The sequence below is a fragment of the Monodon monoceros genome, unplaced genomic scaffold (assembly GCF_005190385.1).
Source record: "Monodon monoceros isolate NGI ecotype Baffin Bay Population unplaced genomic scaffold, NGI_Narwhal_1 Super_Scaffold_13, whole genome shotgun sequence".
NCBI lineage: Eukaryota > Metazoa > Chordata > Mammalia > Artiodactyla > Monodontidae > Monodon > Monodon monoceros.
In genome coordinates, this window is record NW_021703769.1 from 58,666,911 (window position 1) to 58,681,101 (window position 14,191).

The following is a 14,191-nucleotide window of genomic DNA, read 5'->3' on the forward strand; positions in this document are numbered from 1 at the left end:
GACCTGCCTCTCCTCCTCCTCCTCTTTCATGTCCCTTTCACGTGATCACCCACCGTGTAAAATGAGCTTTCATTCACTGAGCATTTACCATGTGCAGACATGGTGCCAAGCCTGCTAAGGGCGGCAGCTCATTTCATCCACACGGCGGCCCCGTGAAGTGAGCACTTTTGTTTGTTTTTTGTTTTGTTTTGTTTTTAACATCTTTATTGGAGTATAATTGTTTACAATGTTGTGTTAGTTTCTGCTGTATAACAAAGTGAATCAGTTATACATATACATATGTTCCCATATCTCTTCCCTCTTGCGTCTCCCTCCCTCCCACCCTATCCCACCCCTCTAGGTGGTCACAAAGCACCCAGCTGATCTCCCTGTGCTATGCGGCCGCTTCCCACTAGCTCTCTATTTTACATTTGGTAGTGTATATAAGTCCATGCCACTCTCTCACTTCATCCCAGCTTCCCCCTCCCACCCCATGTCCTCAAGTCCATTCTCTATGTCTGTGTCTTTATTCCTATCCTGCCCCTAGGTTCATCAGAACCATTTTTTTTTTTTTTAGATTCCATATATATGTGTTAACATACGGTATTTGTTTTTCTCTTTCTGACTTACTTCACTCTGTATGACAGACTCTAGGTCCGTCCACCTCACTGCAAATAACTCAATTTTGTTTCTTTTTATGGCTGAGTAATATTCCATTGTGTATACATGCCACATCTTCTTTATCCATTCATCTGTCGATGGACACTTAGGTTGCTGCCATGGCCTGGTGAGTGTGGTTTTTAATCCCCATTTTGTAGGTGACAGGCCTCAGGCTCACAGAGGTTAAGTGACTCGTACAGGAGCACACTGTTAAGTAATCCAGCCAAGACCAGTCTTGCACTGGAGTCTGAGCCCTTAACTGTCTCTCTCAGCTACCTCCCTGCCAACCTCTGGGCCTTTGCACCTGCTGTTTTCTCTGCTGGTTGTGTCCTTCTCCTCTTTGTCCACAGGATGACCTCCTAGAGCTCAGCATGTTTATGGAACGTAGGAGACCCGTGGGGCTGAATGACATTATGGAGAGTTGTTGGGAGGAGAGGGGCAGGAGATGGTGTTAGGGAAAGAGGCCCGGGCCGGACCCGGAAGGAGGGTGGATTTTTATCCTTAGGGCAGTTAGAAGCATTGAACGTTTTTAAACAGCAGGTGACAACATCAGCTGTTGCTTTGGGAAGATCACTCTTGCTGCTTGGGGGAGAAAGGATTGGAGGGCCCCTGTCTCTCTCTCTCTCTTATTCCCTGCTGCTATTGAGAATAACGAAGGAAGAAGGTCAGGTGAAACCTGTAAATGCCCTCAGAGCCTCATAGAAATTCTGGTAGGCAGTGGTTGTGCCTTTTATTTTGATGATAATGGGAACCATTTGTGATCTCACATTTCTCTTCTGAGGCTCTCTCTGGGTCTCGAATTCATTTCTAGTTATAGTAGAGTTTGGAAAGAGTTGTTTGAGGAATAGTAAGCTCAGTATGGTTTATGTAAGATGAAAGCTGTTTATATCAGTAAGTGTTTGTAGGGATATGTAATGGAGAAATTCAGGGTTTCAGAGCTTTGCCTAGTAACAATGAGCATTGCCATTTTAATGACTGCAGGAAATTATTTCATCAAATTTTGTCTCCTCAGTTCCATAAGATTTCCACCCCACCCCCCCACCCCCGCCATTCCCTAGTGAAATCAAAGCTTTGTCTGATGTGGTCAAGTTACTCTCTGGCTGCAAAAGAGAACCAGCGTTTTGACAGCTCATGATAAACACCGCTTGAAGCTGGGATGTGTCAGTGTTTCATGCACTTATGGAAAATTGTTTTAACACTCTGGTTTCCACTGCCAAACAAAACAAAACAAAACAAAAACAAAGCAACACCCTGCCTTGCTTTAGAAATGACAGTGGCCCTTATTTAAAGCTTGCATTCTGTGGGGGCATATTAGCAGGTATTTAGCAGTGATATTGGCAGTTGTGCATGTTTCCTGCTTGCTGTGTGGTAAATGGATTCTCAGCCCTGAGGAAGCTCGTGGAGGGTTTATGTGATTTCTGTGCGGAGGAGTCGAACAGTCGTTATTAGTGATGTTGTATTTGTTTGTGAAAGGCCAAAAGATCATCTTAAGCTTTTTTTGTACAAAAGGAATAAGGCAACCGGGGAATATTAACTTCAGGTCTGTATGACAAAAAAAGTCGTTAAAAGACTCAGTGACTTATTCTCCGTTTGTTAATTGCATGGCTATTGCAGTGTCTTTTATGCCATTTTCACTTTGCATTTCACACTGGTTTGAAGAAGGTGAGCATCTGAGGGACAGAGAGGGGATGACATCTGAGTGGAGATTCACAGAGCAAATTAATGGATGCATCAGAATTATGGTTGGGAACCTGATAAATTTCACGTTGATTACACCTGGCTCCCCTTTCAGGTGAAAAATTTTAATTCTTTGAAAGAGGCTAAGTGGTTGTTCTCTCTGATAAATTATTAGGAAACTAAAAAGTAAAGAAAAGTAGAAAGAATGGAAAGAAAAATACCCCTTGACTAATGTTCGTATTTTCATTTATTTCCTCCTATGCCTTTTACCCTTTATATAACATATCCAAAAAATAAAAATAAAAAGGAGGGCTTGCCTTTATTCCTCCTGAAGCATCAAGATTCAGGTTACTCTTCTTTTTCCCACAGAGCTTCTCCTTACATCCTTTCTTTACTCTGACAGTATGTTTTATATTTCACATAGAATACTTATTATAAACGGTCTGATACTATTTATGTGTTATATAGAATGTAGTAAGTACCTGGCTGAAGTCTGGGGTATAGGAGGGATGATCTTCTGAGAAGGGCAGAGGGACAGGGGCTAGTGGGGGTCTGCCTGACCTCTGCATTCTGGGGGGCTTCTCTGTAAGATGCTTGCCAGATCCTTCCTTCAGGGTTCCTGATGAGCATGGCAAGATTACATTCTCACATTTCTCTAAAACATTTAAATAAATTACAGTTGAATTTGATTTTAAGCCCCAGTAAGATCACTCTTGTAATCAGAGAAATTACTGTATGTTTTGACCATGTGGGATATCTTTGTTCTGTTTGTAAGTTACAGCTTGAAAGATCTGTTACTGATTCTGTACATCAGTCATGGGCTATCTTATCGCACCCTCCATTTTTATTTATTTGGGATCAGCCAAGTGTATTGAAACGTGGATAAATTCGCAGGCTCTTGGCAGGCTGAATGGGCTAAACGGTGGAGCGGCAGGATTGTGGAGTGTGGCCCAGTGGTCAAGAGCCAGGCCTGCCGAGTCAGCCCTTTATTAGCTATGTGACTGTGGCCCGGCTCCTTAAACACCTCTGACATTGTTCCTCTTTCTGTGAGGTAGGAGCAATAATATCTTCCTCAAGTATTTTCCTGGCATAGCATGAGCAGTGACCATAGGGCAGCTGTGCTGCTGCAGGTGTGTCTGTCACCCTCACTGTCACCATCCTCAACAAGGCTCCGGTTCTGTTTTCTTGGTTTTCAGAACCAAGGCCCTGATGAACAGAAATGGTCGGTCATTCTACCTGTACCATTAGCGGGGAAATTCTTAACAGGCACAACTCGAATGAGAAAGAAAGCCTTTGCCAGAAAATTATTCATTTATTAAGAACAAAAGCCTGAGGTCCAAAAATGACATGATACAATCATATTGTGACCATAAACTGGGGACCGTTGAGTCCATAATGTTAAAATCAACCAAGTCAAAAACATATCCAGCTTCTGAGTGGATTGCGTAGCTAGTCCGTAAGTATAAGCAGTGTTACTGTTTCCAGCCTGACAACCTCCTGATGCCTTGCTGACAAGTGATGGACTTGGAGAGGGCGGGGCGAATCGTGGGGAGGGTCTGCCCTCCGAGCCTCACTACATGGTGCTTGTGTGTTGCAGGTGGCAGAGATGCACGGGGAGCTGATCGAGTTCAATGAGCGCCTGCACCGGGCCCTGGTGGCCAAGGAAGCCCTCGTGTCCCAGATGCGGCAGGAGCTCATCGACCTTCGGGGGCCGGTGAGTGTTCCCACCCGGCAAGGCCCTGGCCTTGCCATTCTGCCCACACCGTCTGTCGGTCCACCCAGCCTCTGCTGCTCACAGCCGTGCTGTTACGTTTGTTCAATGTCAAGGGTATGGAAAAATACAGAGACTAAAAGAGGGAGCATCCAGGTACCCACTATCTAGATTTTACGTGCATTAGCCTTTACCACATTTGCTTTCCTTTGGGTGGGAGGGGGTAAAGTAATTAAAATGCTACAAAATCTGTCAAAGTCCCCTTGGCACCATTTCATGCCCTGTACCCATAATCGATATTCTGAAATTGGCATATAGCCTTCTCCTCCCTGTTTTTATAGTTACTACATGGATAAATTTCCATAGAAATAAATAGTTTCGGTTTTGTGTAACTTTTACCTACATGGTATACTTGTACATATCTGTTTGCCTTGTGTGTATGTGTGTTTATGTTTATTTAGTATTATGGTTTGAGGACCATCCCACATAGATCTAATAGAGGATTTTAAACTGCAGCACTCTTGATACTTTGAGCCATTTAATTCTTTGTGGGGTGGCTGTCCTGCGCATTGTAGGATGTTTAACAGCATCCCTGATTCCTACTCACTAGAGGCCAGTAGCACCCCACCCAATCATGGCAACCAAAGATGTCTCCAGACATTGTCAAAATATCCCCTGGGGGACAGAATCACCCCTGGTTGAGAGCTGCTGACCTAGTTTGTTCACTTTCTTGATTCTTTAATTCTCTATTGAATGAAATACTACAATATTTTAAATCTGGTTGTGTTCATAAACATTTAGGTTGTTTCCAGTATTTTGCTACTGCAAATCATATTGCTGAGAGCATCTTGTCCTTTATGCACATTTATAATAGCTTCTTCTTTGCTCTAAAACTTCCTTATGATGTCAGATGTCAAACACCTGAAGGTCGGCGGATGTGTGATGCACTCACGTAACCATTGTTCAAATGAGCTGTCGTCAGTCATGGTCAATCTTATTTCAAGTTACCAGTGCCTGCTTTTCCCCTCCATATTGGTTTGAATCAAATACCAGGCAGTTTCATCTGTAGACTTTTCAGTGTGTAGCTGTAAAAATGAAGAAAACAAATAGAATATCATGGTCAGGCCTCCATTATCAATAATTCGTCTATACCAATGAATATCGGTGTTCAAATTTCTTCTTGTCTCATAATTTTTTTAAGAGTTTTTTTTGAGTCATGGTGAGGAGTGACAGATCTAGATCTGTCTGCTGTGAAAGACTGAATTTTTTTTTTTAAACGATTGAAAATTGTCAAAATTTGGGCTCTTGACAAACCTTGTTACACCCATCCATGCTAAACAGCCAAGAAGTATAAAAGGGTATGTTCAGTGAAAAATAAATCTCCTTCCTATCCCGGGCCCTTTATTGTCCTGCCCAGAGGCAATAACAGTGATCCGTCCCGGGTTTCTCTTTACAGAGTTGAGCACTGCTTGAGTAAGCTGCGCGCACACACCTACACGTTTAACAACCAGTAGCGGCTCTATCCCCTGTTCTCTATATTACTTTCCTCTCACCTATCTGTGTACTTTAGACATCATTTTATTGTACTTCACGTGTAGGCCTGCATCCTTCTTTTAAAGAGCTGCATTGTATTCCTTTGAACTGATAATACCAAGGTTTATCTAACCAGGCCCCCATTGATGGATATTGAGTTGTTTCCCATGTTTATTTTTACACCAGAGCTGTCAATAACATCCTTGTGAAATCCACATTTAGAATAGAAGGTTGTCTGGCAGCTCATGGGGCTACACTTGGCTGGGTGTAGACCCAGAGATCTCGTCTTGCAAGCTTTCGGGGCGCTGGGAGGACTAGCATCTTCTTCCATCCTCCTCCATCTGTTGCAGGAAAACCCTTCCTGAGCGCCAGCGTCCGTCAGGAACTCCCGGTTGTCAGAGTTCCGACGGTGTGTCAGGCACACACACGGGTCTTCACCTTCATTCTCTCATTTGATTTTGAAGACAAGCCTGTGAGTCGAGTGGGATTAGCATCCTCTTTAATAAACATGGCAGTTGAGATGCAGAAGGGTTCAGGGCCCCGCTGGGCTTCTCATTATATTCCACCGCGGTGCTGGGCCCCCAGCCCATCAGCTTTCTTCTGCTCCGGGTCCCTTGCTTCCTCCTGCTGTCCCCTCTGCCTGGAATAAGGCTCTGGCCTCAGGTAACTCACCCCTCAGTATCTACTCATCGTCTCCTCAGGAAACCTGACCAGGTCAGATTTTCCATGTTGAATGTGATGTTTATATGTATCTCTCCCTTCTTCTCTTGCTGTGATTTTACATTTATCTCTCACTAATCAGTCTCTCCATGAGGTGCCCCTCCTTGAGGGCAAGTTCCATGTCTCTTTCTGCTCCCTTTGAATCCCATTGATTCACATAGTAGGTGCTCAATAAATATAAGTTGACTTATTGAGTGAATGAATGAGGGAATGAGGGAATGTCACAGGTAGTAAGTGGTGGAGTCCAGATTTTCCCTGGGCCCCTCTGACATGAAAGCCCATCTTCTCTCCTCCTGCCAGGCTCCCTCTTGCTTCCAGTCTGATTGCCCTTCAAGGCAGTGACATCCCTTTACCCAGAGGCAGCTCGAACCATCATCAGATCCTTTCCTGCGGGCAGGTTGTGATGGCCAGAAGTGAGGAGGGAGTAAAGCGGTCCTGAAGGCTGTTGGGAAGAGCTGGCTACTTGGGCATTGGCCCCAGGGGGACATCTTGACCTTGTTGTTACTGCCTCAGGCCCGCTCCAGTCATCTGCCCAGAGCCAGACAGACGGGGCAGAGGAGGGAGGCAGCCGCAAACTCAGCTTCAGTTCTGGAGCCCGTGAGAGGCCTCTCTCGTGGGAGGCTGCCCTACCCCTTCGTTTCCACTCTCTGCTGACCCCAGACTAGACTTCCTCCCAGGCCGCCAGAGTATTTGAGGGCCTCACGGTCAGGACCGGGTCTGCCTTATTCGGAAACCCCGGTTTCCTCTTCCATCAAGTGGAGAGTAACGTGGCACTAGCCGCTTGGGCGGCTCCACGAGATGCTGCCGGTAAAGGTGCTTGGTGTTGGGCACGTGGTAGGGGCCCCGTTTTCATCTCTGAGTCCCCAGTGCCCAGCACCCTGCCTGGCACATCGTAGGTGCTCCGTAAATGTTTGCTAAGTGAGAACTTCATTTTCATAGAGCAGAGGATGACTCCATGCACCAAATAATAAATTTCTTAAAAGATAGGTGCAGGGACACGGTTTCTTCTCAGTGTTATCTTTTCATGACATTATAGACTTGTAAGAAGTCACTTATTTTAAGGAGAAGGGTTAAATTCTTATTTTAAGGATTAAGGGTTGAATTTTTTCCTTTTCTTTTTTTGAATGGAAGTATTTTTAGGACTCTCTCCTCATTATACACCCCCTGCCCCCAGTATAACATGTGAATGAATGCTGTAGTTTTTTGTTTTCGTTTTTGTTTTTACCTTTTAGCAGGATTTGATTACAGCCCTGAAAGTTCTCTGGGAGAACAGCTCCTATTTTGAATAATAAATGGAGACAGAGAAATAGAACCTTGTAAGATGACGGGATGTAGAGGTCAATTACAGTCACAGCACAGGGAAAGCTGAAGGCAAAACAACTCATTAAGTGCAAGTTTGTTCCCACAGGGGAAGCAAACTTGGTCTCACTTTATGTAATTGAAGTTGGATTCCTCTCTTTCCTGCCCCTTCTGTGGGTCTCTATTTCTTTGTCCTAAGTACCGTTTAAGTGGGTCACCTCCACTTAAGCAGAAAAGGTGCCCTGCCTCGTGTGGCTTGAGGTCTGTAGAATCGCTTCCCTGATTCAAAGCACCAGCCCTGTTGGTTTGTCCTCCTGTCACCAGTCTCTCACCTGTCCCCTCCCTTGTCTGTTTGGTGAGGGCCATGTACTATGTGCTTGGCGTTGGCGTGCATTTTTATCCTTTCCCCTCAGAACAACCCTGTATAGTATATAATGGACCTAATAAGGTCCATTTTTCAGCTTAGCAAACCGAGGCACAGAGAGGTCTCAGGACTCACCGTGAGGCACACAGCTCCGCAGTTGCACCAGATTGCAGATCCAGGACCATCTCATTCTTCAACACCATGCTGTTTACTCTTCTGTGTTCTTTCCTTTTTCATTTCAAGCAAAATTTAGTGTCTGTTGTGCTCCAAGCACAACCCTCCTGGGGATTTTAAAGATTCAGATCCCTCTTTGGTGAAGCTCTCACGCATTCCACTCCCTGACTGCATCTCCCCCTTCCTTGTCTCCCCCCCTCGCTTTGTACATCAAAGTTGATTGGGTTTTTGTTTTTTTTTTTCTTACTGATCACTTAATCTTGATATCAGACAGGCTCTTTGGAAATTTGGAATCTGGAGAGAGCAGAGTTTCGGAGGAGTAGAATAATAATTCAAAGGGTGCAGGCAGGTGGTGCATATAAAAAAGGAGGGGGTGCTGTGATAAATCATCTTGAAAAAGGATGGTCAGTAGGCTTCTTTGCTGTAGCACTTTCTGCCAGGTTGCCTCATGGCCGTCCATGAAGGGGAGCTCCGGCATGCTTTGTAGGCATTATTTCCCCAGGGACCATCTTTTCTAAGATATTTTTCAAGGGATGCATTTAGGAAAGTTAGGGCCGAGTTATGTATCATGTTCGTTACCCCACACGCCAGCTGCAGGGAGGTCCCGGCAGCGCGGGTTGTCCCGTGAACCCGCCCTGGCCTGGGCTTCACAGGGCCCGGAGGGGAGGAGGTGGCATTGCCTGGCCGTGGGGCGCACTGGGCCTGCACCCGCTCTACCCGGGGTGAGTGGCCGGCCAGGCGTTCAGTCTTGGGTCCCACTGGCCTTCTGCTGACTCCCCAGCTGGCCAGGGTCTCAGTCATCTGAACCCCAGGCACTTTGGGCCTCCTCCACACTGGCTCCCAGACAGCGGACTGTGCGGTTCTCTTGGATTCTCTATGCTCTCTTTTGCTGTCTCTGTTTTTTAATCTCTTTGTTTCTTCTTCTGTCTCTTTGTGTCTCTCTCTCCCTGCTCCTCTTTGTTTCTCACTCTCTGCTCCTTTCTTTCCCTGCCTCTGCCTGTCTTTCCCTGTCTCTCTCTTTCACCTCCTGTGTGCGTGTTGGTTTCTCTGCCTCTGTCTGTCTGTCTCTCCCAGTTCTGAGTCTCTCTCTGCCACTGTCTCTCCCCTCCCCCTTCCCTTCCCATTGTCTCTAGTTTCATAGACATTTACATTGCTCTGTGGCATGATGACGATGCTGTTTGTTGCAATTGCCTTGAAAAACTGCAAATCCTTTCCGTTTCGGGCTCCCTGAAGTGGCTTACAGTAGAATCAGCTTCCACGAAAGTCTTTGCAGACTCTCCCTTCTTGCTTGCATCCCTCCTGAGCTCCTGCCTGGCCCTTAATCTGTTTCAGTGGCACTTCGTGCCCCAGCATCTGTCACTCTGTATTACCACTTTGTGTTGAATTTTCTTTTTTTAATCTGTGGCTAGATAGCCACCCTGTGACAGGGGCTGTGTTTATTTTCCTCTTCTCGGAGGCTGGCACACAGTCACTCAGGGAGCAGTTGCTGTCTGAGTCGGGCCACGCACCTGCAGTATCTATGGAAACACTGTTAACCACAGTATCTGATCATCCAGAAAGGTGCTGTCCTGGAGGCTGCTGGATGCCAGAGACTTCCCGTTAATCCTCGCTGCAAGCTGCATGGTGTTTCCATGGGCCACCTTCCCTCCGTTATTGAAATGACTGAGCTGGTGGGAGAGAAAGATGAGGAATTTAAATCTCAGGGGTGAGACAGATGGACAAAGCTCGTCTCAAGTTTTGTAATAGAGTCTACTTTGAAATAAAATGCTTCCTGGGACTTTCTTGGTATCTTTAAAACCTTCCGAGGGAGGGATCTCATTTGAGGGCTGATGCTATTTAAGTCCAGAGCTTAAAAGAAATATATTTTTCAGCTGGTGGCACTTGCCGAATGTCTAATGATCAAGCACCAAATTGTCTGCGGTCCCACAGCAGCTCTCAACAGCACATTCCAAATTATAAGAGGCTTTTTAATTCGGTACTTGGACATCCGTGTTCTAATCGTCTACCGTCTTGAAGGAGATTATTTTTAAAAGTGCCATTTAAGAGAGGCTGCTAAAAATATGTCTCACTTAGAGGCTTAAGTCAGAAATATTAGTTTTTGTTACAAAATCATCCAGAAAGATGCTTGCAGAACCCACTTTAAACAGCTCAGTGCCAGAGAATTAAAGCCCCTCTTTGAGTCCAGTCACCCTTTTCTGTCAATGGGCAAATTGCCCACCTGATCACACACCCCTTGGCATTAATGCTGGACTCACAGGTCTGTCTGCCCCCATGTACCCAGGTCTTGCCCCTGGTTTATGCCTGGTTCACTCATGGCTGTGGGTAGTTGGGTTCCTTTGGGGAGCCCTGAGGGGCTACAGTTTAGCATTTGGGTAGACAGAGCCTGGCTACCCAAGGCTTACGGGTGTGGAACTTTGAAATTACATTTCCAGTAAGATCAGAGTTTTGTGTCAATTGACAAATGCGGCGCGTGCAAGCTTTGCCACAAGGCTGATCCCTTACTGATGCAAGTAGGAAGCACTGGCAAGGTACAGAGTCATCAAGACGTGTGCACATCGGGCTCCCTAATGACTTCAGCTGTGGGTTCAGGGAGGCATTTGCTGCCTGTCCGTCACTCGTGTTTTGTGAGGCTGTTTTTACACAGAGTGTGGGGCATGCTGCAGGGTTGTGGAGGACATGGGCTCCACCCCTGAGAAGGTCAAGAGCAGAATATGTTTTGCCTGACTTGGCGTCTCTCTGGTTGGACTGCATTGTGACTTGGCGCGGAGACAGGTAACTCAGAGACCTTTCCTGCCACCGACCCTGAAGAGATAGAAGCCAGATTTACAAAGCAACTCTTGCCCCCCTTTTTGCCTGCTTGCTCACGTGGCCATGTGATCACTCGGCTTAAGTTCGCTGCTCACGGCCCCACCAGCAGGAAAAATGACAGGCAGCGACAGTCAGGGAGCTCTCGGGGCTCCCAGGCCCTGTGCTCCCCTTCTTTAACCACCACGTCCTTCCTGACGGCAGCTCGCTCTTTCTTCTTTTGTTTTCACCTGACCTAGGAACTCGGAGTCGGATGAATTGAAATCCTGAGCTCATGACCCACACCCACCTATTATAGGTGCAAACAAGGCCTGCTCTTCTTTATTTAATGTGGTAGCCCTGATCTCACTCTCTGCCTTCTATGGAAGCTGCTCCCAGACTCTACCCTCACCGCTCCTGCGGGTTCAACCTCAAGACTTCGGGTTGCTTGGCTCCTGACCTCTGTGTATTTTATTGGCATGTAGGTGTCTCAATCTTATGTTGTTGGCCTGGAAAAGCTGTTCTTGAGGGTCAAGCAGCCATGTGGCCTGGGCTTGGACCTGTGTCCCGTGCTGTCAGACTGTGGTGCTGTCCTTGACTCATGTCATTTTTGTCATCCTCAAAATGTAGACTCTCCAGCCTCTTCCATCCTGTCTCCACTGTGCCTTGTCAATCCTACTGACAAGACATGTCCATCTAAATCCTAATTTAATTGATTCTATTTCTGCTAAATTAACACACACTGTATTTCCAAGGATACGTAATAGCCACGTGATTATACTTGTATAAACCCTCTAAATATATTCTGTGTGCTTATTTCTTAATAAATATCTTTCTCCAGGATAACAGAGTTCCCATCTGATTAGCCCTCCTCCCCCACCAATTGCATGTGACTCACATTTTTTTTTTTAAAGATTTCTTCCTATTTTTTATAATATTTTTTTTGAAAAAAGGCCCATCTCTTCTTTTTTCTCTCCTGGTCCATCATTAACTTGGGGCTGCCAAAGTGGAGAGTGGCATCTGGGCATCAGAGGGATCTTACAGTTTGTTCTGGAAGCATTCCCAATCTCCTTGAAGTGGATTTATGTAATCTTCCCGTGGAAATAAATGCTGTTTTTACTGTATGTGTCATGGAGGTTGATTCCCTGGTCAGCTGGTTTGTGGGATCCAGAGCCGATTGTGCCTAGATCTGTTGTTGTCGTCTTTTCTGGGAAACCAAGCCAAACCCCTGGCTGCCTGTTCTTTTGAAAATGACCTCTTCCTGAGGGATGGGTACCATCTTGGAATTGCCTGTGGGGTCTGCAGAGCTTCTGCTCTTGTTTCTGAGGAAAAGGATTTTGCTGACCAGGGTTCAAGCTGTGTTCTCCCAGATACACAAAACCTCTGGGCCTTATCCACACCGAAGTGGGTGGCCGTGTTTTGAGATGTGATGGATGTTGCCAGCCAGGCGTTTGAGATCTGACTTTGACAAGGCTTTTGATAAAGTCAGAAAAACCTTGTGTCCACTCAGATTTTTTTTTTTCTGTCCCAGGGTGTCATGGCCTTTGCCAGCATGAGAGCATGTGTCTCCAATGAGAATCACCTCCTTCCCCTGTTACAGTGAGACTCACAGCCAGCTGTGGCTCCCATTGCCTCCGTACGTGCAGATCTTTTTTTGGCCTTTTTTTTTTCTATTGAAGTAGAGTTGATTTACAGTGTTGTGTTAGTTTCAGGTGTACAGCAGTGTGATTCAGTTGTATATATTCTTTTTCAGGTTCTTTTCCATTGTAGGTTATTACAGGGTATTGAGTAGAGTTCCCTGTGCTGTGTAGTAGGTCATTGTTGTTTATCTATTTTATATATAGTATTAGCCTTGTTTTAGAAAGAATCTGGCAGGTGCTGCAGCAGGACTTGACTCTGGCCTTGTCCTTGCCTCTCGCTCTTGGGCCACGGAGTCCTGCCCCTCACCTTTGCCTATGCCCTTCTACTTGCATTGCCTTGCTTCTCTGCCTTCTGTCTTTCAGAAGACATGCTTTAAATTTTTTTTTATTAAATTACACAAATAATATAAGAATCTATTTTTGAAAGAAATTAAGTACTATACAACTGAAGAGAGTATAAAATACAAGTGTCCCTCTCCCAGAGATCCTTACTCTAAGAGTTTGGGTACGTGTTACCTTCTCCTTTCTTCCCACCCTTACAGATCTTCCCCACCCTTCAAAATCTAGCTCATTCTAAATCCCTCAGTGGCCTGGTCAGTACTGAGTTGTTTTTATTTTTAACTTCTTCTGAATTCCTGTAATCCTTTCCCCCACTCTGGACCACCCATTTTGTCTACTTTTCTTATGTTGTCCTTTGTTTACTTATTAATGAATTTGTTCTGTTGACTTAGACCCAGTTGATTTTTTTCTGCCACTGGACAGAAGTTTGTTATCCAGTGGAGGACACACAGAGACATGTTGCCACGTAATTGCAGTGGAGTATGAGGAGGGTCTGGCAGAGGGCAGGCTCTTGATACGTATTTGTAACTGAAGTAACAAACAAATAAGAGAATTATGTACAATCAGGTGTAATGGTGGCACAGTGTTGGGTTAATTAACTGCTGGGATTGTCCTGGAAGGCTTCAGAGAGGAAAGGTTTGACTTGGGTTTTGAAGGATGAGTAGAACTTGGTTGGGAAGATGGGCCTATCAGGGGGACTGGTGGTGTAAATCAATATGGTGCGTTCATGGATATTGTCATCCACTAGTTTCATGGGTGTATCCTTTGGCTTCTCCATCAGATAATGAAGTCCTTAAAAGTGGGAGTGACATTTACACTCCTACCTTCAACAGGAAGCTGCTCCCAGACTTTTTATATACCAAATCTTTTGAGCACCTTTTATACACCAAATCTTTCCCCAAGTGTTTTACATGTAGTAGCAAGCCCATGAGGTAGATATTACTGATTCCATTTTAGAGATAAGGAAACTAAGGCACAAGTAAGATAGATAATGTCCCCAAGTCCTTAGGACTAGTAAGCGTGGAGCTGGTAGGTCTTAACTTTTTGAGTCTTCATGTCCCCATCCCTAAATGCAGTGATGCCCACAAGAGAGACTTGTATGAGGTTTGAATTAAATGAGGTAATACCTCTAAATCACCCAAAGTAGGGGCCAAATATCAGCTTATCATAACCTTGAATAAAATAGCACCTCCACCCCCTGCTTTATTTTTCTTCATGGCATTTATCACTGCTTCGCATAGAGCTGTTGATTTGCTGTCTCCCTTTGTCTGTTGTATACTTGACTGTGTCCCCAGTACCTGGTAAAGAGTA

At 45.4% G+C, this 14,191-nt stretch overlaps 1 protein-coding gene across 4 annotated transcripts in view; it reads left to right on the forward strand.

Moving 5' to 3' along the window:
• Window positions 1-14,191, forward strand: part of SNX29 (sorting nexin 29) — a 549,826-nt gene that overhangs the window by 340,532 nt on the left and 195,103 nt on the right. For all 4 annotated transcript variants that reach the window (XR_003793181.1, XM_029220773.1, XM_029220775.1 and 1 more), the window contains one exon: window positions 3,914-4,030. Coding sequence is in view for 3 of the 4 variants with exons in the window: in XM_029220773.1 (XP_029076606.1) it covers window positions 3,914-4,030 (117 nt within the window). In the remaining variant the exon portion in view is untranslated. The remainder of the gene's footprint in view (window positions 1-3,913; window positions 4,031-14,191) is intronic.